Source organism: Taudactylus pleione, unplaced genomic scaffold (genome assembly GCF_031769625.1).
Source record: "Taudactylus pleione unplaced genomic scaffold, aTauple2 ptg000202l, whole genome shotgun sequence".
Classification (NCBI taxonomy): Eukaryota; Metazoa; Chordata; class Amphibia; order Anura; family Myobatrachidae; genus Taudactylus; species Taudactylus pleione.
Window position 1 is genome coordinate 8,038,760 of NW_028284604.1, and position 22,285 is coordinate 8,061,044.

Genomic DNA, 22,285 nt, shown 5'->3' on the forward strand with positions numbered 1-22,285 from the left:
GCCTCAGCAGCCTCTCTACTCATGTAACAACCACACAATCGTATCCAGTCTCAGCAGCCTCCCTACTCATATAACAGCTACACATTCCTATGCAGCCTCAGCAACCTCCCTACTCATATAACAGCCACACAATCATATGCAGCCTTCCTACTAAAATAACAGCCACACAATCCTATCCAGCCTCAGCAGCCCTCCTACTCATGTAACAGCCACACAATCCTATACAGCCTCAGCAGCCTCTCTACTCATATAACAACCACACAATCATATCCTGCCTCAGCAGCCTCCCTACTCATATTACAGTCACACAATCCTATGCAGCCTCAGCAGCACTCCCTACTCATGTAACAGCTACACAACAAAATCCAGCCTCAGCAGCCTTCCTACTCATATAACAGTCACACAAACAAGGAAACCTACTTCCTTACCCCAAATACTAGGAGCCCACACAATCCTATCCAGCCTCAGCAGCCTCCCTACTCATATAACAACCACACAATCGTATCCAGTCTCAGCAGCCTCCCTACTCATATAACAGCTACACATTCCTATGCAGCCTCAGCAGCCTCCCTACTCATTTAACAGTCACACAAACAAGGAAACCTACCTCCTTACCCCAAATACTAGGAGCCCACACAATCCTATCCAGCCTCAGCCGCCCTCCTACTCAAATAACAGTCACACAATCCTATACAGCCTCAGCAGCCTCTCTACTCATATAACAACCACACAATCGTATCCAGTCTCAGCAGCCTCCCTACTCATATAACAGCTACACATTCCTATGCAGCCTCAGCAACCTCCCTACTCATATAACAGCCACACAATCCTATGCAGCCTCAGCAGCCTCCCTACTCATATAACAGCCACACAATCATATCCAGCCTCAGCAGCCTCCCTACTCATATTACAGTCACACAATCCTATGCAGCCTCAGCAGCACTCCCTACTCATATAACAGTCACACAACCCTATTCAGCCTCAGCAGCCTCCCTACTCATATAACAGCCATACAACCACACAATCCTATCCAGCCTCAGCAGCCTCCCTACTCATGTAACAGCCACACAATCCTATACAGCCTTCCTACTCAAATAACAGTCACACAATCCTATCCAGGCTCAGCATCGTCCCTACTCATATAACAGCTACACATTCCTATGCAGCCTCACCAACCTCCCTACTCATATAACAGCCACACAATCCTATGCAGCCTTCCTACTCAAATAACAGTCACACAATCCTATCCAGGCTCAGCATCGTCCCTACTCATATTACAGTCACACAAAGAAGGAAACCTACCTCCTTACCCCAAATACTAGGAGCCCACACAATCCTATCCAGCCTCAGCCGCCCTCCTACTCAAATAACAGTCACACAATCCTATCCAGGCTCAGCATCGTCCCTACTCATATAACAGTCACACAATCATATCCAGCCTCAGCAGCCTCCCTACTCATATAACAACCACACAATCGTATGCAGCCTCAGCAGCCTCCCTACTCATATAACAGCCACACAATCCTATGCAGCCTCAGCAGCCTCCCTACTCATATAACAGCCACACAATCATATCCAGCCTCAGCAGCCTCCCTATTATATAACAGTCACACAATCCTATCCAGCCTCAGCAGCCTCCCTACTCATATAACAGCCATACAATCCTATGCAGCCTCAGCAGCCTCCCTACTCATGTAACAGCCACACAATCCTATACAGCCTCAGCAGCCTCTCTACTCATGTAACAACCACACAATCGTATCCAGTCTCAGCAGCCTCCCTACTCATATAACAGCTACACATTCCTATGCAGCCTCAGCAACCTCCCTACTCATATAACAGCCACACAATCATATGCAGCCTCAGCAGCCTCCCTACTCATATAACAGCCACACAATCATATCCAGCCTCAGCAGCCTCCCTACTCATATAACAGCCACACAATCATATCCAGCCTCAGCAGCCTCCCTACTCATATAACAGCCACACAATCATATCCAGCCTCAGCAGCCTCCCTATTATATAACAGTCACACAATCCTATCCAGCCTCAGCAGTCTTCCTACTCATATAACAGTCACACAACCAAGGAAACCTACCTCCTTACCCCAAACACTAGGAGCCCACATCATACCGTACACCAACAGCACATAAAGAATTTCCACTTTGTGCAACTTTACACATTTATGTCCAATAATTCATCTATATTACTTTACATTTCTATAGTAAAAATAAGAACAGATGAAATAATGGTGCGCTCTGTATAGACTTCACAGACCACTAAGTCAGGTAGCTGCTAGCACAATGGGGTCTGCTCCCCACAAAAACATATAGAAAAAAGGAAAATGTTAAGTGCTTATCCTGGATTTAGCTGATGAATCAATTAAAACAATGGATTAATTAAAACATTTATTTAAGGTCTCAATAATATCAAATGCACAAAATCACAGTGCAGAAAACATGTATAGGTGCACTCTGTATATACTTGTATATAAAAAGTCTCTGAATATTGAATAAATTCAGATAAACGTTGCAACAATGTATTCTGACCTGCTTGCTGCCAAAAGGGGCCGGGTATGCAAATCCCGCGATTGCACTGTGTGGCGTAAGGACGCCCTCTATGTCTTAGAGAGCGACGGCAGTGAGCGTACGCAGGTTTTTAAAGCCGCCCACCTTTCTCTCTTAGCACACGTCCTCTCCAGGAAGTGTATGAATAATCGGTAACATCGAGAGCCAACGGAGCTGCTCGCAGCCCTTGAGGTAGCCCCTACCCCCACCGCAAGCACTGCGATCAGTTCAGGCTAAAATACAACCAAGTGACGTGTTCAGTGACGCTACTTTGCTTATTATACACACCCATTAAACTCCGTTTTAACGCTCAGACACGCCTGTGTTCGCACATCCACTCCCCTGTTCTCAAGCACCTTCCCGTCACCACCCACAAACGGCGCTGTCACTCAAGGTCGCGTCCAGTCTGTGTACTACGAGCGCACGATTTCCGGCCGCGACTGGTTCGTGCATGTGTACTTTGATGCATACGCATATGTGCGATAATCGCCCCTAGCATGCGAGCGCAATTTAGCGACCGGGTCTGAATCAGGCCCGGAGTCTGGTATATTGCAACAATGTATTCCCTCAATTGTAGCATAAACACAGTGATACAATGTATATAATGTTTGCAAACAAATACCCTTTAGTAAGAGAATAGAAGGATTATCCTTTTTAGCTTGAGAAGCAGTGTTCCTATATAGGTAAGCAACAAGTGAAAGCTCCGATGTTAATATGATAGTGATTGACACTCTGGAATAAAGCAATCACTTTGAAATGAAAACTGTAAATCCAAATAACTCCGGTATATGCAATATATTTGTGAGCACTTACACAGCCACCTGGCACTCCTAGGCGTTAGCTCTATCCTATTATTTGTTTGCAAACATTATATACATTGTATCAGTGTGTTTATGCTACAATTGAGAGAATACATTGCTGCAATATACTGGACAGCGCAATGTTATCTGAATTATTCAATATTCAGAAAGTTTTTATATACAAGTTCTCTCTGTCACATTATACAGAGTACCTATACATGTTTTCTGCACTATATGTGATTTTGTGCATTTGACATTATTGAGACCTTAAATAAATGTTTTAATGAATCCATTGTTTTAATTGATTCATCAACTAAATCCAGGATAAGTGCTTCACATTTTCCTTTTTCTATAGTAAAAATGTTAGTCTTCCAGGAGATTATTAATGGACGTAAAATGTGATAATTTCCATTAGTAAGGCTCACAGGACTAGATGTATAATATACTGGTAATAGGAATATACCATATTCAGTAGAATATAAAAGCATAGATCAGCTTGATAATAGGATAGATGAACAAACTAGGATGGCAGGTAGGGGCATAGCCAGGTCTTTGTTTGCCCTATAGCAACATCTTGAAGGGACCCCCGGGTCCCCAGGGTTTCTACAGACTCCTATCTCTGTATTGGATCTTCATTTTATGCCCCATAGTAGTGCCCTAGTTTATTTCATGCCCCATAGTAGTGCCCTCGTTCACATTATATCACACAGTGCCCCCAGTTCATATTAGGCTACATTGTAGTGCTCCCAGTTCACAATATGCCACATTGTAGTGCTGCCAGCCAACTATATGATCTGTGTCCAGGGCCCATAACAATGGCATCCCCTGTACTCACTATAGCTATGCCCATGATGGCAGGCACAACATGTAATGGACTCCAAGTAGTATGGACAACCAGCCAATATCATAAAGGCAATATGTAAAGGGCTTTTCCAGTCCAGATTTACAGGTATATAAGGGTCAAAATCAGGGGGAATTACAGAGTGTGGTGTGCTGGATGGTGGAAAAAGTAAGTAGCATGTGATATAGTTGACAAAAAAAAAAAGGATACATATACTGGGCCTGATCCTGAGGCGTACACAGCTCTGTATGCGGCTGCATTCAGAATGTGGATATTTTGCCAACGTATGATAATGTGACTATATGCACGTCTTCATGTGTACCCATCATGCAGCCCCACTATTTTCTGCCCGCTGCCATCATTAGTATCAGCACTTACATCTACCCTATATGCTGGGTGCAAGAGATCGGTGTGAAAAAGGCGTCCACTTGGCATGTGCACAACTCAGAATAGATGCAACTCTGAGTACGCGCCCACAAGACTGCTTACCACATTCTGACGTTGTCGACAAACTGAATGCAAACATTTTTAATGTCAATATTCAGAACATGTCGACATTCGCTCACCCACAGTCTAAATTTCGACATTATAAACATATACAGTTTAGTGAGAGAACCAACAAGGAAGGTGCCAACTGATGAGAGGTAAAGTATTATCCCCTCTCCCTCATTATCCTCTCTCCTCCTCCAACCCACTATTCTATAATAGGAGATGTAAACAATTTCTCCATGCCAGCTGGCTGAGTACGGTTTCTTCCAATGCCCACCAGGGGTCAATCCACTTGTTAAACTTCTTAAATGAGAGCAAATAATTTCAGCTTAATCTTTCAACATCATCAAGTTATTATGCCTTGGATAGAACATTAAGATTTATGCAGGAATTATCATAGTTTAATTAATAGTGTAATTATTTAAGTAAAGCACAAAATTATGACTCTGAATACATTAACACCAATGACTGTAATAAATCTAGCTTGATGAAAATTGTGGTAGTGATGAGTAATAATAATAAAATAAACTTGTTATATCTGCTGCCTGTTCTTCTGAATAACACAATGCAGAATAAGAGAACGGCTGATTAATATAATAAGTGCGGCACAATAAAAGCTGGTAGCTGTCAGCTGTGGAGTTTTACACAGGGGCCACATCATTTTCCTACATACCCATCTTAAGGAATATCCTTCTTTATCACATAATAACTATGATGACAAGTGGATACAGTGTTCATTGTTTATCTGTGCGAGTTATAAGTCACAGAACAAAAGTCTGTAATATGTATTGTAATCATTCAGTTCTGCACATTTCTCATGTAGTACTGAAAGCTTACAATACATAGGGGGAGATGTACTAAGCCATGGAGAGTGAAACTGGAGAGAGATAAAGTACCTACCCAATCAGCTCCTGTCACTTTACAGGCTGTGTTTGAAAAATGAGTTAGGAGCTGATTAGTTGGTACTTTATATCCATCTACTTTATCAGTCTCCAAGGCTTTAGTGCATCTGGCCCATAAACTGCAGATATTACTATTACTGAATGAACGTATACCCATCACACATATACAATGGGCATGATTCAGAGATGTACGCAAAGCCGATGTTTATGCAGTTTGAGCGATCATCGGTAATCTGCGCATGTGTATGAGTCACACTGCTCACGCGTCGAGTTTCATTACCGATGAAGCTCGCAGGAAGAATTTATTGGCAAAGTGATTGACAGGCAGGGACCATTTGTGGGCGGCAAGGAGGAGGTGGTGACTGAAACGCAAGCGATCTGCGACTGTGATCCTGTACGCAGTAAAAATGGCTCTGGTGTCTCAGTTCGCCGCGACCATAGGGTTACTCAGAAGTCCAATAATTGACTGATATGCGACCCAGCTGTGTCTTTGTACAGAGTCGCTTGGATTTTTGAAGCGGCTCAATACAAATCCTGGTGGCTGCTACATTTGCATATGTTCGCACGGCCGCTACATACAAATTAACAGCTGCGGTGGCACTAGCGTGCGTCTCTGAATCAGGCCCAGTGTGCATGGACAGGCTGCATTCCCAGCTATGTTACTGGTTCAGAATGTTACTTACTTGCCTGGTAACCCAGTGAAAAACTTATACTTAACTCTGATGAAATGTAATTGTCACCACAACACACAGCATCTCCCTTACGCTTGTGTTTTCAACAATGAATAAAGCTTTGGACAGCTCACACATGATTGCGTGTGAGCCGGAGTGTACACTTACAAGCTTAAATGTGAATGATTGCTAATTGTGAAAGGTGAATTACAGAGAACTGTAAAGATGAGCCACAAATCAAACCAACGTCACTTGATTGTACTGTGCCCATATTTGTGGCCACTGAATTACAAACTGGTTCAACATTTTCAAGCATCTCTACCCCCCAAAATATGTGTCTGCTACCAGCTGGCTGCTTACCTAATGTCCCTCTAAAGTAGGTATCTTTTCTCCCAGCTGGATATGGGTCATCAAATGCAGCTAAACGTGACATGTTCTACAAATACGATTAAACTGTTCTATGGACTTTCCTCTGTGTGTCATCACCCCGTCCATCTATATCTGAATAAGTAAGTGGGCACCCTCTTAGGTTTCTGCCTGGCAGAAATCATGGTAGGACATGTACAATTTGATCCTCAATTATTTCAGAGAACAAAAAACAGCAAGCGTCAACACTTAAATAATGAGATGATTCTAAGTTTTAGAAGTATAGCTGCATACATTACATAGAGACTGTACCACACGGCATCTAAATGATCAGTCCTAGAATACTGAATTACATGTTTTCTTACTGCTGAAATTACTAAGTGGCTGCCTTTGGAAAGATGGAGACATTCTCTTGACAAACAAAATGTATCATAGTAACCCTGACAAATGAGGACAAACAATGCAGCCGGAATAGATACTGATAGCTAATTATATGTTATTAGTCAGATATGATGGATCAACAACAACTCTGGGTTTTCAAAGATTTATCAGATCATCATAGAGTGACAATGCAGCTGGGTGGGGACTGATGTGAACTAGGCACTGCCCTTGTAAATGACCAACAGACAACATGAAAAAATATGTATTATAACGTCCGTTCTAACAGATTTTTGTGACTGGTTCACTACAAGTAATAAAAGCCTTCTCTAGATGAATCTCAGCAAGTCCTTTGGTTTTCTTGTCATAACTTCATTTTCCTGGGGTTCAGGGGCGTATCTACCCATTGGCCAGGATGGCACTCGCCAGGGGCGCCGACCAAAGGGGGGGCGCCACCTGGCAGTGCCACCAGTAGCCAAGGGGTGGACAAGTCCCCCGGCCCCACAAGTGTAGGGGGGACCGCAGTGATAGTGGTCTGTCCTACACAGTTTACAAACACACAGCCGCCAGCGGTGGCTGTGGGTTTGTAATAGCAGCTAGCTAATGAGTCAGACAGACTCTCATTTGCTGCTGCGTCGTCCGCGGAGGGAGCCGGCTGGAGCTCACTAATGAGCTCCGTGTGCCGGCTCCCCCCGCAGCATGCGATGGGAGAGACGTCATACGTCATGACGTCTCTCCCATCAAGGAGAAGAGCGGCCGGGACTCAGTCAGAGCAGACAGCGCCGGTCGCGTCAGGAGCGGGGATCAGGTAAGTTGAATTTTTTTGTTTTCTTTGTGAGTGTGTTTGTAAGCCTGGCACTACAGGGGGGGGGGCACTGAAATAGGGCGTGGCAGCTACTGGGGGCACTTTATGGGGGGGTGCCCGTTACTGGGGGGCACTGTATAGGAGTGGCCACTACTGAGGGCAATTTAGGGGGTGGGTGGCCACTACTGGGGCACTGTATAGGGGTGGCCACTACTGGGGGCAATTTAGAGGGTGGGTGGCCACTACTGGGGCACTGTATAGGGATGGCCACTACTGGGGGCAATTTAGGGGGTGGGTGGCCACTACTGGGGCACTGTATAGAGGTGGCCAATACTGGGGGCAATTTAGGAGTGTGGCCACTACTGTGGGCACTGTATAGGGGGGACTACTACTGGGGCCAATGTATAGGGGGCTACTACTGGGGGCACTGTATAGGGGGGGCTACTACTGGGGGCAATGCAGCATAGGGGGGATTACTACTGGGGGATTACTATTGAGGGCACTGCATAGAGGGGGGTGGGGGGCGCCAGTCCATTACATTGCCAGGGGCGCTTGGATCACTAGATACACCCCTGCTTGGGTTTGGCAGCAGACATTAGGCTTTCTTAAACAACTTTGCTTTACACTACCCTGCTTTCTGCTTCCAATTGCACAGCACTAGTTGTTTTACAGAGATTGTTAAATGACATTTGAAAAACAGTTTTGAATAACCCTTTCCTACGGAGCCAAATAAAGTGGAATCACCCTTCTCTGGATTGATGCTTTGTTAAAAAGATATAGACTGGTACAACCAAGCATGTATTCTATATTTGTATCCACTGTCTTTGTTTAACCGGCATTTAGTTCAGTCTTGGCCACTGCAAGAAATATCTTCCCTTTAGATCACAAATACACTATCCACAGGCTATGAGGTATCCAAGGTCGCAGAAAGCAGGACAGAGATAAGGGTGACCCAGGGCACAAATACTACAACCCTATTTCTGTCTTGGTGTAATAGGTCTGCCCGTCCCTCGCTGCACCTGTGGTTCTCACTCTGTTGGTGGAAGTGTGGCCCTGTAACGATGAGGTCAGGCAGTCTGACAGTGAGACGGAATAACAGAGCTGTATTTTAAGCCACAACAAAAAATATCACTGTACTGAGGAGCATGGTCTAGGACTAAGTTTTCCTGCTTCTGTCCTGGAGCCAACTTGTCCTCACCACAGGGCAGGTAAGTAGAGCGATTGTTTTATAGAAGTGGGTTCGGGCAGGAGAGTACCAAGGGCAACCACAGATGCGGTGTAGGAGAGAAATGCGTTGGGTGGTTGAGGGTTTAGGGGCAGACGTGTAACTGAGGTGGAGCAGAGCCAAATGTGTTGCCATGTCCCCATTATAACATGGCCACACTTCATAAATGGCACTCTCCTTCTATTCCCATATGTACCGTGATTAGAGGTATGACTTATCTGCAACGAGGTCCTGCGTTTCATTAGTAAATTCTATGTATGCTACATTTATAAACAAGATAACATTTTCTTGCTTTCCCTTCATATGAGTACAGTCTCCTAATGTGGCACTCGGACAAAACCCCTGATTTGCAAATATCCAATGGCAATTCAGTATACAATTAATATCGTCCCATGTTTCTATAATGTTTCTGCTATCAGTGTTTTATATCCCATTGCTCAGTTCTAGAACCATGGTGTAATTCCTGGTGCATGAAGCACAGGTGGTTAAATGACAACTGGCCAGCTGTAGCCGATGTTTTATATTGCAATCTTCTAAAACGTCTGACATTCTCAACTACGGCAAAGCTGTTCATATACACATATAGTTTCCGTGATAGCAAGCTTATGATTAAGAATGTGATTAGTGCTATAGTACTACAGTAATACTAAGTATTGTACATATACTAAGTTTTCTATACATCCTAACGCCTACCTTCATGGCCATAAGCTCTTGCATCAAGACAGCATTCTCCAAATCTAGTCTCTGGCTGTCTCCGCGCGGTTTGACGTCGTAGCTCAGGGGATCAATATGAATGCTCTCCAGTTCCAGCATAGTGAGTTTAACTGCTGCCCGGTCATTCTTCAGCTGCTGAATGTAATCTTTCAACCTCTGCTCGTCCTCCTTTGTGAAGTCTGTGTCACAGCTACTAGCTGTGGAACTGGTGGTACTGAAAGTTGGTAAAAAAAAAAAAAAAAAAAGGTACAATAATAGATATAATTTGTTACTGTAAAATTATAGGATGTAACAATAAGACGCACATCATCAAACAAAAAACAACCTCTATATCATAGTAAAATATTCACGTGTTGTGATTCAGCCCTTGGTGGATTTTATAGCCTGAAATAAAATATATTTTTTCTTTACATTCAGAAAATCTCTGCTTAGTGGAAACATCAATATAAACTTTGCTCAGTTAATTCTGCCAAACTGCTGAACATTTTCAATGTGTGGCAATGTCAGTACTGTACACTCATGCTGAATGGACTGGCTATTCAACAGAAATGTCTGGAGCTGCAAAAGAACAGCAGTAAAGCACTATGTAGTGTCAGCATTTTTCATCTGCAGGACAAGCTGGCAGAATAATATACTACAGAGTGCAAAATAAAGTCACTGTGGTACATAATGTGATAAAGCAAACAAGAAATCAAAAGGAAACAAAAAAGCATAAATAAAACATTCTCCCTCTCAGACTTACTTCTACTTTGAATATTGATAATAACCTGCACTTTGTTTCATCTCGATCCATCAATTTAAAGCGAAGAGCAACAACATTTATTGACATCATCAATGCAAGAGATAGGTGTTACACCATGCGTGTGGCCGGTAAGGGGTAGTGGGAGAGGTGCTTTGGGCCTGCATTCACATGAATAGGATAGGCTACATAGTCTGTGCACAGGGCACACAGTGACATTGGTGTGAGTGGTGGGTGAATAGGATAGGCTACGTAGCAGTCTGTGCACAGGGCACACAGTGACATTGGTGTGAGTGGTGGTGAATAGGATAGGCTACATAGCAGTCTGTGCACAGGGCACACAGTGATATTGGTGTGAGTGGTGGGTGAATAGGATAGGCTACATAGCAGTCTGTGCACAGGGCACACAGTGACATTGGTGTGAGTGAATAGGATAGGCTACATAGCAGTATGCGCACAGGGCACACTGACATTGGTGTGAGTGGTGGGTGAATAGGATAGGCTACATAGCAGTCTGTGCACAGGGCACACAGTGACATAGGTGTGAGTGGTGAGTGAAAAGGAAAGGCTACATAGCAGTCTGTGCACAGGGCACACAGTGACATTGGTGTGAGTGGTGGGTGAAGGCACTGCTGCCACCAATCTGTATAGCGCTGCTGGTCACGTGAGCCACTCCCGTGACAGGGTCCCTATGCAAAGCAATATAACTAGAACACCTCAAATAAAAAAAAAATTGATGGCAGAAGCGATTTCATCGTGGGCGAAGCAGCAGGCAACAGCTAGTTTAGTCCTCAAACCTATACTACAATATGTTCTGTTCCAAAAACTACTTTGAACACTAGAAATGTGGAAGCAGGGAGATAATGGCATTAGTAACACTCCATCACTGAACTTCTTAATATTTTCTAGTGTGGGGGGTGTCATTGTCTGATGATCACTCTTTCAAATGAGGGTGCCCTTGAGATTCATGGAGGCAGGGTGGGTGTTACAAAACCCCCTCATACATCCAGGATTCCTTAACATTTCCTGTATTGTAGAGGATTTTTTTCTATTGATCACATAAGAGCACCAAATGCTCTTATGTGATCTTATGTGATGGAGCTACATAATTTGAAAAAGCAGATTTCCCTCCTTCAATGAGTTTACCCCTGAGTTTAGTGAAGCCAGGAAGGAGTAGAGCCTTCCCACCTTCTTTCCTTTCTAATGATTTCTGAAGTGTAGGGGTTAGTCTCTGGTGACCACAATGAACATCAAAGAATGAGTTCTCCACTATACCAAAGGATTCTGGTGTCATCATTAGTGCCCCCACCCCCGTATCCTGGCACCATACAATTGTCTACATTCCGCATTCCCTGACATAACCAAGTTCTGTGACCCCACCATAACACTGGAGGACTTTTAGCTACATTTTTTTCTCCATCTGAACTCCTGCAGTGTTGGGCTGGAGTGGGACTCATCCATAACACTTTTGCAGGTAAATGGGGGGGTGATTTTGGTGCCACAAATTGCATCACCGCGGCTCCACCATCACTATACAACGCCACAATCTGCAGCATCAGGGCCATGACATTTCCCACTTCCACAGTGACTCCATGAGACTGGTCTACATTCTGGCAGAGTATGCAGGTAAAATATTTGGTTTACAGTAGTGGACAAGACCTACTTTGGTGTCCATGCTATTTGCTTTTTTAAATACTTTGTTGATGGCCCCACTATCCTTACGCTTCCCCTATCAGTTGGGATGTTCCTGGCATCAGTACTTGGTCCCTCAATTATCTCAATTATACTTTTACCTTGTGAACTTTATCAGATTTTTACTTCACTGCCTTTTTTACACTGATGGCACCAAACTTTACACTTCCAGCTCTGAACACCCTTCTAACCAACCAAGGACCTTCTGCTATATACCTACCTTAAACTATACTTCAAACAATATACTGGTTTTGCAACTTCCACAGCCCGTTCTATAGGACTATTTTCATTACATGTATCCATTTCTAAAGCAATGACATATTATGCAGCACAATGAGAGAATCATGACATGGGACAGACATGACATACAGTGACATGAAACAGAAGGTAAGGACGACCCTGCCCAATTGAGTTTACAATACAAGATGAGGATCACTCATTTCAGACTGCAAGCACTTTCCCTTCTCAACACAAAAACACATTTTATTATTAAATATATATATATATATATATATATATATATATATATATATATATATATATATATATATATATATATATATATATAGCGCCTGTCCTGTATTTCTCTAACACAATGTTACTTAATCTTCAGAGCTTAATGTGCTCCCTGAAACTTTTCAGACAAGCTAATCACATTCCCTAGCTGCTCGGTTATCAGTCATTTCCACCTTGTCTCCACACAATACCACCAATACTCTTCTAAGTGCCAATTACCTAATCCATCATATCCTCCAATGCCATCCCTAAATCACGTTATTTATCTTCACTTCATTTTTTTAATATTTCATGAATAATATAAATATTTAGTCCACTTCACTAAGACATCGGACTGAAGTCCACATTGGCAGTGGTAGAATGACCCAGAGATGAACACTTTTCCATCCTCTAGTTTGGAAACTGTTGCATGAACTAATTACTAAAAAGTGTTATGCAGAAAACCATCCCCTCCCACAGATGGCCGTTAAGCCCCCTGACACAATGCTGGAAAATGTAAGTTCTGCTCAGCTCCAGGCTAGGCCAATGGCTGTCAATCTGTCAGCAAGCAGAGCTGAGAGAAGCATGCAGAGAACAGATATAATAAAAGCTCTAGTCACAGAAGAGAAGGTAATTGTGTACAGTATCATGCAGACCTTTAACTAATCTAACCCCTTCAGTGCTGAATGTGTCACACTTTGGCAACGTACAAGCTGCTCCAGACTCAAACAGCAGAGTGGTTACAGTCCCTGTAGTATAGCTGCTGCTTTGTCTGCTAGATATTCACTCCAGCTCTACTTACTCATTTCCAATACCCAGCCAGAATGGCAGGCTCCGCTCCAGATCTTAATCTTATAGCTGTGTCTGTCTGCTATTGAGCTCAGCTAAAATATGACATTGGTATAAATTAGCTGGCTTCAATAATCAAATTGGATTTGCCAAGATGAATGGCTGTTTATGGATAGGTTCTAAAGTGCTGGGCTAATATTACTTCACTTTGAATCCACCTCAGGGATAGAAATAAAAATCATATGAAGCAAAATAAATTAATGCAGATATTCAATATTGCAACTGAAACCATGTTCATCAACAACGGTAATAATAAATGTGTGTTAAAGCCCCAGGATATGCTGGGCAGTCACAGTGTTATTACTTTACTTCTCTGACAGAGTAATTATAGACAATACCAATCATCCCCTCTAATGGTCTCAGAATAGAGAAGAATAATCATCTGTTTATAATGTAACATTCTACAATGCATATCTTGTGCATATATTGATAAATTATTTTGGTTATATATTTTGTTTTATGCAATTGTATAGTTATGATCATATTTACATTTTCAGTCACTTATGGAGTTTGTATAGACTACAGTAGTCACTTTTACTGCTAACTATGGAAAGATTTAACTTGTACTATACCTCTTAATATAGTGCAAAATACCAGCCACACATACCAACTGTGTCAAACTGGTGCATCATCATCATTCAATCATAACAAAAAAAATTTTTTATACAGTTAAAGCTCATTTACATCACAGCAAGTAGGTCTCTCTTATATGCAAACTAGCTTTTGCCCGTAGCTTCGCCCACTATAAAATCGTTTTTGCCACCATTTTTTTGAGTTGTTCTAATTGTATTGCTTTGCATAGGTGCCCTGTATCGTGGGAGTGGTCCATGTGACCAGCAGCACCTTCACCCACCACTCACACCAATGTCACTGTGTGCCCTGTGCACAGACTGCTATGTAGCCTATCCTATTCACTCACCACTCACACCAATGTCACTGTGTGCCCTGTGCACAGACTGCTATCTAGCCTATCCTATTCACTCACCACTCACACCAATGTCACTGTGTGCCCTGTGCACAGACTATGTAACCTATCCTATTCACCCACCTCTCACACCAATGTCACTGTGTGCCCTGTGCACAGACTGCTATGTAGCCTATCCTATTCACCCACCACTCACACCAATGTCACCATGTGCCCTGTGCACAGACTGCTATGTAACCTATAATATTCACCCACCACTCACACCAATGTCACCATGTGCACAGACTGCTATGTAACCTATCCTATTCACCCATCACAGACACCAATGTCACTGTGTGCCCTGTGCACAGAATGCTATGTAGCCTATCCTATTCACCCACCTCTCACACCAATGTCACTGTGTGCCCTGTGCACAGACTGCTATGTAACCTCTCCTATTCACCCATCACAGACACCAATGTCTCTGTGTGCCCTGTGCACAGACTGCTATGTAACCTATCCTATTCATCCACCACTCACACCAATGTCACTGTGTGCCCTGTGCACAGACTGCTATGTAACCTCTCCTATTCACCCATCACAGACACCAATGTCTCTGTGTGCCCTGTGCACAGACTGCTATATACAGTGGCGGGCTGGGCCGGGGGGTAGGGTGCCATGTGCCCCCCGGGACGCAGCGTCATGCGGGTCGCGGGCAGTCTGTGTCACTGTGACACAGACTGCACCGCGTGTGTAGTGTTGACCGGACGGAGTTCGGTTAGCGCTGCACAGCACAAACAGACAGCCGCCGGAGCCGGCAGCTGTGTGTTTGCTTTAGCAGCTGATGAGAGTCAGACAGACTCATCGGCTGCTACTCCCACTGCCAGAGCCGGACATCTTCCGGCTCCCGCAGTGGGTAATGGGAGTGACGCGTCACTCCCATAATGCAAAGCGGCGGACGGAGGAGCTGATCTCGGCGGCGGGACCAGGAGCAGGAGCGGGTGTCAGGTAAGTGTTTTTTTTTTTTTATATTATGTGTGTCTACTACGGGGGGTCTGGCACTATAAGGAGGAGACCACTACTGGGGGCACTACAAAGAGGGGGACTACTACTACTGGGGGCGCTACAAGGAGGGGGGGGATTACTACTACTGGGGGCACTACAAGGGGGGGGGACTACTACTACTGGGGGCACTACAAGGGGGGGACTACTACTACTACTGGGGGCACTACAAGGGGGGGGGCTACTACTATTGGGGGCACTACAAGGGGGGGACTACTACTGGGGGGGACTACTACTAGGGGCACTACAAGGGGACTACTACTAGGGGCATTGCATAGGGGGGAGGGGACTACTACTAGGGGCACTACATAGGGGGAGGGGACTACCACTGGGGGCACTACATCGAGGGACCACTGCTGGGGGCTCTATATAAAGGGCAATAGTGGGAGTACTGCATAGGGGGAAGAGTACAACTGGGGCCACTATTTAAGGGGCACTGCATAAGGGTTACCACTACTGGGGGCACTATATAAGGGGCTTACTACTGGGGGCACAAGGGGCACTGCATAGGGGGGATCACTACTGGGGGCACTACTCGAGGCCTGCTTAAGGGTGTCCTCTCCTGAAAGGGGGGGGGCACCGTAGCACGCACGTTCTTTCGGGCACCCTGGCTACACGCTACTCCTCTGCCAGGGCCGCCTGCAAGCATTTGCCCCCCAGGCTAAAAGTTGCCAGCTAGCCCCTGGCTATGTAGCCTATCCTATTCACTCACCACTCACACCAATATCACTGTGTGCCCTGTGCACAGACTGCTATGTAACCTATCCTATTCACCTACCACTCACACCAATGTCACTGTGTGCCCTGTGCAGACACTGCTATGTAGCCTATCCTATTCACCTACCACTCACACCAATGTCACTATGTGCCCTGTGCACAGACTGCTATGTAGCCTATCCTATTCACCTACCACTCACACCAATGTCACTGTGTGCCCTGTGCACAGACTGCTATGTAACCTCTCCTATACACCCACCACTCGCACCAATGTCTGTGTGCCCTGTGCACAGAATGCTATGTAGCCTATCCTATTCACCTACCACTCACACCAATGTCACTGTGTGCCCTGTGCACAGACTGCTATGTAACCTATCCTATTCACCTACCACTCACACCAATGTCACTGTGTGCCCTGTGCAGACACTGCTATGTAGCCTATCCTATTCACCTACCACTCACACCAATGTCACTATGTGCCCTGTGCACAGACTGCTATGTAGCCTATCCTATTCACCTACCACTCACACCAATGTCACTGTATGCCCTGTGCAGACACTGCTATGTAGCCTATCCTATTCACCTACCACTCACACCAATGTCACTGTGTGCCCTGTGCACAGGCTGCTATGTAGCCTATCCTATTCACCTACCACTCACACCAATGTCACTGTATGCCCTGTGCACAGACTGCTATGTAGCTTATCCTATACACCCACCACTCACACCAATGTCACTGTGTGCCCTGTGCACAGAATGCTATGTAGCCTATCCTATTCACCCACCACTCACACCAATGTCACTGTGTGCCCTGTGCACAGACTGCTGTATAGCCTATCCTATTCACTCACCACTCACACCAATATCACTGTGTGCCCTGTGACAGACTGCTATGTAACCTCCTATTCACCTACCACTCACAGACTGCTACGTAGCCTTATGCTATTCACTCACCACTTACACCAATGTCACTGTGTGCCCTGTGCACAGACTGCTATGTAGTCTATCCTATTCAAGTAACCACAGGCTTAAAGCACCTCTTCTCCCACCCCTTACCGGCCACACGCATGGTGCCACACCTATCTCTTACATTGATGATGTCAATAAATGTTTTTGTTATTGCTCAGCTTTAACTTAACGGATCGAGATGAAACAAAGTGCAGGTTATTTCTAGGAGTTTCCACTACAAAATGATGCATGCAAATTGGTTCAGTAGTTTTTTCGCCAACTTGGAACAAACAGTCACAACGTTCTTATAATATTAGTATACATGTTATGTTAATCTGATGTATTGTTATATCTGTATAATTCTAGTTGCTAGTACTTTTACAAAGAGACAGTGGTTCCTGTATATGTTCTACTGCTCACTTACCTCTTTTTCCTTGGTACCCGTTCAGAACATTGACATGGACATTAGGTCGACAACCAATATGTCAACAGTGTTGACATGGTTAAAATGTTGACACAAGAATTTAACTTAGTTTTTTTTGCTTATTTTTAATTTTGAGCTTAGTGTTAGGGTTAAGCTTAGTGTTAAGGTTATCGTTGAGTTTAGGGTTAGGGTTAAATTTAGCGTTAAGATTAGGGTTGAGCTTAGTGTTAGGGTTAAGTAATACATGTTATTAGCTGCTCAATCACTTCAGTAATGTCACTCAGGTGCATGTAATGGAGGGGTAATTCTATACAAGAAACAACAAAAAGTAATCTCTCAGCACTCAGAAAGAAATCAGTAATAAGATTTAAAAATCTACATGGTGGTAGATAATTCAGAGATCTCAGTTGCATATATTTGCAAAGATATGACTAAGCCTCCAGGCCACGTCACGGCTTCTCTGATACTGTAGGTCCCTAATACTAGGTCAAAGTCTGGGGTGCAGAACCCAAAAAAGCCGGTGAAGACCAGCCACCCCAGGGAAGCACACCAGTGAAAGACTAACAGGGGTATTCAATATGGGAGCGATAACATCGTTTTTGCATTAACATCGCACTTTTGACGTCATTATCGCAGGTTTGACTTTTACACCGTATTCAATTTCAAAGACTTATCGCAGTTTTGAAAAGTCTTTGATAAAGAACGGGGATAACTTTTCACCATTGAATAGGTGTCGAAAAAAAGCGCAGAATTGGGGTTTAGGGGTGCAGGCTTAAAAAAAATAGCCTGCACCCCTGGGAATGACATTTAAAAAAAGAACTGTGTCAAAAAAAGTTTAAAAAAAAAATAGGGACACCCCAAAAAATTTATTTAAAAATTGGGGTGAAAAAAAAAAATATGCGAAAAAATTGTTTAAGAATAGGGAAATAGGTTCAGGGCTATTCTGCAAGTATGCGGCAGGTGTTTTCTAGAATAGATTTATAGCGGCAGGTGCACAAATGCAGAATTTTAAAAACTTACTTTAGGGACATAAAAATATGCTAGTACCCATTTTCATGTACCCCAAATTTGATGGGACCACTTAAAAAAAGGAAAAAAACACCTAAGTGTTCTCCTGCATCACTTCTTCAATGTCGGGAAAAAAACACCTGCTGAGGCTATTCAAATCCCCGACTTTCAATTAAAGGCTAAAACGGGGGTACCCATAGTGATCCCCCATGTTTTTACAACTTTAGGGGGGTCTTACAATTTTTTTAAGGAAAAATCCGTAACTTTACGCAAATCCAACTTCAGAGTTTCCAGTTTTCGTTAATTTTATATTGAATACGGTGATAAGCGGGAGCGCGCCCTATACTTTAACGCAGGTAAAAACTCCGATATGAAACGTTAACTTCGACAGTGAAGTTAACGTTTCATATTGAATACCCCTCTTTAGTGTTAGTTTTTACTTTAATCTTATTAACACTTATATACTAAGAAAAAAAAATAATTTGAAGGTGTTAAGGTGCTAAAGTGTTAAAGTGTGCCACCCCAGAGCAACCCAGCCACATCCCCAAAACTGATTTAGTGTTAGGGTTAAGCTTAGTGTTAGGGTTGAGGCTGTGCCTTTCTTAAAAGGTTCATTCTGATACGCTGCCATCTTGTTTGTGATATTTTTATGATGTGCATTTTTTATGCTGAATGAAAAATAAATTTGTCAATATTTCACGATGGGAGATCCCTTGCTGTGATTGTTTGAGGTGCTGTCTGACACTGAACGGGTATGTACTAGTATGGTGAAAAAGGACTGTTGTGTATTCTTTTGGAGGAAATAAACTAAGAAATTATTTCATGAAAGGAAACCACGAATACTACCAAGAACTGTGGATTGTGTTTTAAATGATCAATTATTTTACCTCAGAAGAGGAGCACTCAGTTTTATATTCTGTACTGATTATTGTCTGGTGACTTGAGTAGGTCACATTTTTGAGCTGCACTTCTTACCTATTGGAGCGCTGGTGTTCTATATATTTATCTTTTTAATAGTAAAGGTGTGCCTGTATCAGGATAAATGATCCTGAGGCTTGTTCTGGTTTCAGTGTGCCGATATGTGAACAAGCCCATAATACTAATAGGCCTGTTTATAAACATTTGCAATATACAAAATTAGCAAAATGTATTTTCAATGCAGTTTAATAAAACTTCCCTTTCACAAAGAGGTTATCTCAGAGTTATAAATTGCACAAAGATCACAGTCCCCATAACATACTTTGGGGTTGCTATCAACTCAGAGTTTAAAGGCACAGCATAAAAAATCATTGATTTCGCTGCGGTGACCCTTTACATGAAATGCACAAAGTGGCAAAAATTTTATTTTCAACTAAAACGACAGAAAAAGGGGTTACCACTGTTTTATAAATATACTCCATAGTGACAGCATATGGCCTTATGTTCTTACACCGAGAAAAGGAACATAAGTATCATCCTGGGAGCAGCAGTACAGCAAAACATGGAAGGAATTCCAAACACAATATTATGAAGATACATACAATTATATTATGAAATATGCATGAAAAAATTCTGCATAATTTTTGTTTTAACTAAATTCCCAGTGTGCCAATGCTCGATTCATTCTTCTTAGTTCCATCATTCTAAGATACTGGAAGATGAATTTAACAGAAACGGGGAATATTAGGTTGCAATTGTAAAGAGAATGCAGTGCATTATAAAGGAGATCACGCTGGCAGTGAAGTGGTTACTTAAAATAGCTTGCATTTCATGTACATTAGTAACCAACCTCATAGATCTCTGGAGGACACCTAATCATATGCTGGTTGAGGGTTAGGTCATCCATTAACATGTCTGTCCCAAATGTTGATTGATCTTGGTAATCAGCTGGGGAATAACATCCCATAATGCCTTGTATTAAGTTGCGCTGTTTTTAAAGCATTAATGAACAACTGCTGTACTATTAACAAAGATCTAATACCTCCCCCTTTGGCGTGAAGCTGCCATTATGAAATATTGATAATGAATATGTTTTCAGACTCAAGGTACTGGGAATCAGAGAGAGCTTGAGGTGCTTGAATACCATTTAAGTAAAATGAGATTACAACCCTCCCACCTGGACATACTTACATTTAAAAAAAAAAAACAACTGAATATACAGCACTATGTCTGCATGTGATATGCTACATTACAGTATCAGCGGCTGTGACACTAATGTAGCATTATGCATGCAGATACACCCGCAGTTGCACACAGAATATAGGCATTCTGCATATCATTTTAATCAGCTAAAGCAGTTTGAGCTATCTATTTGCATCGCTTTGCGAATAAGACGCACTGTAAGGGAGAAAAATGCACAAAAAGACTCTATGCGCTACTGAGTCGCTCCACGGGATGGTACAACTGGCAGGGCTGTTTATCCCGCAAGGAAGCTAGATGTATGTGGGCAAGTCTGTATGACTACCTGTTCCAAGTAATTTGAGAACGTTGGCTGCAAGCTCCAGCATAAAAGTCTACAAACGACTTTGATGGTTATTTTGCCCCAGAAGACAGCACAAAGTTCATAATAATTAGCAAATGTTCTCATCAAGTGCGAGATATAAATGAATCCATTTTAATTAATCAAAAGGGTGTTTGAAATATGACTTACCTGTGAACAACTGTACAAACCAAAGAAAAAATAGGTGATATCACCATTCATTTAGGCTAAAAGTACACCATGCAATAAAAAGCATGGGAATATTACAATGAAATAGCAAGTACAAACACAATGCCAATATATAGAATTAAGCAAGGGTTAACACGAAAATCATCCCACTGGGACATCTCAATAAAGAAAAAAAAAAAAAAACAGATATCAAATTTAATCAAATAATTTTCTACACGCTTTAGGAAATGCTTTCTTAAGGTGCATACAAACAATGATTTTTTTAACGATTATCGTTTAACGATAATCGTTTGTAAAAATTGTTCACTTTTTTAGTCAAACGATGAACGATTGTCGTTCATGCGCGTTCACGTTTGTAGTTCAGTCAGATTTGTCAACTCAACGATTTTCAGTAAGTGAATATGCAAAAATCAATTGTAGTTCTAAAAAATCGTTCATTACATTTAAATGAACATAGTAAATGAACAACTTTAGTAAACTATTTTAGTTCATTTTTTCAAGGGAGAAAATCGTTTACTAAAATCGTTCATTAACTAAATCGTTGTGTGTGTATGCACCTTTACTGTTAAAGCAATGTAATTTTCCATAATGAGCTTCATAGGCTGTGTTTCTGATTAAAAATTGATATTAGTTTGAATGGCAGTTACGTATATTTTGGTAATGTAGGTTCCTATCTATGTATCTGTGCAGTGCTTGTGTTAAATCTGTGTCCTGGATTTTTATCATTTTATAATAACATCTTATCAAGAATGTACCTGTAAAGCTGTGCTCCACCCCATATGATTGGGATAAACACCTGGTGGGTGATGAAGCATTAAAGGCGATCTCCACTTATTAATTGTCCTCAATTTACCTGGATTATTACGTTAGTGTAGACACCTGTGCGGCACTGAAGGGGAGTGACAGCAGCCCCAGTTATACTGTATATAAGCACCAGGACCATGCTCTAAACAAGATACATGGTGGGGGACAAAGGGAGCTCCACAATACATTTGGGAGAAGAATAGATCATTCAGAAAAATAACATTATATATGGACAGGT

At 42.7% G+C, this 22,285-nt stretch overlaps 1 protein-coding gene across 1 annotated transcript in view; it reads right to left on the reverse strand.

Moving 5' to 3' along the window:
- MCC (MCC regulator of Wnt signaling pathway) overlaps window positions 1–22,285 on the reverse strand; it is a 367,976-nt gene that overhangs the window by 21,127 nt on the left and 324,564 nt on the right. Inside the window, exon 15 of the mRNA XM_088477689.1 lies at window positions 9,738–9,972. Within this exon, the coding sequence (XP_088333815.1) occupies window positions 9,738–9,972 (235 nt within the window). The remainder of the gene's footprint in view (window positions 1–9,737; window positions 9,973–22,285) is intronic.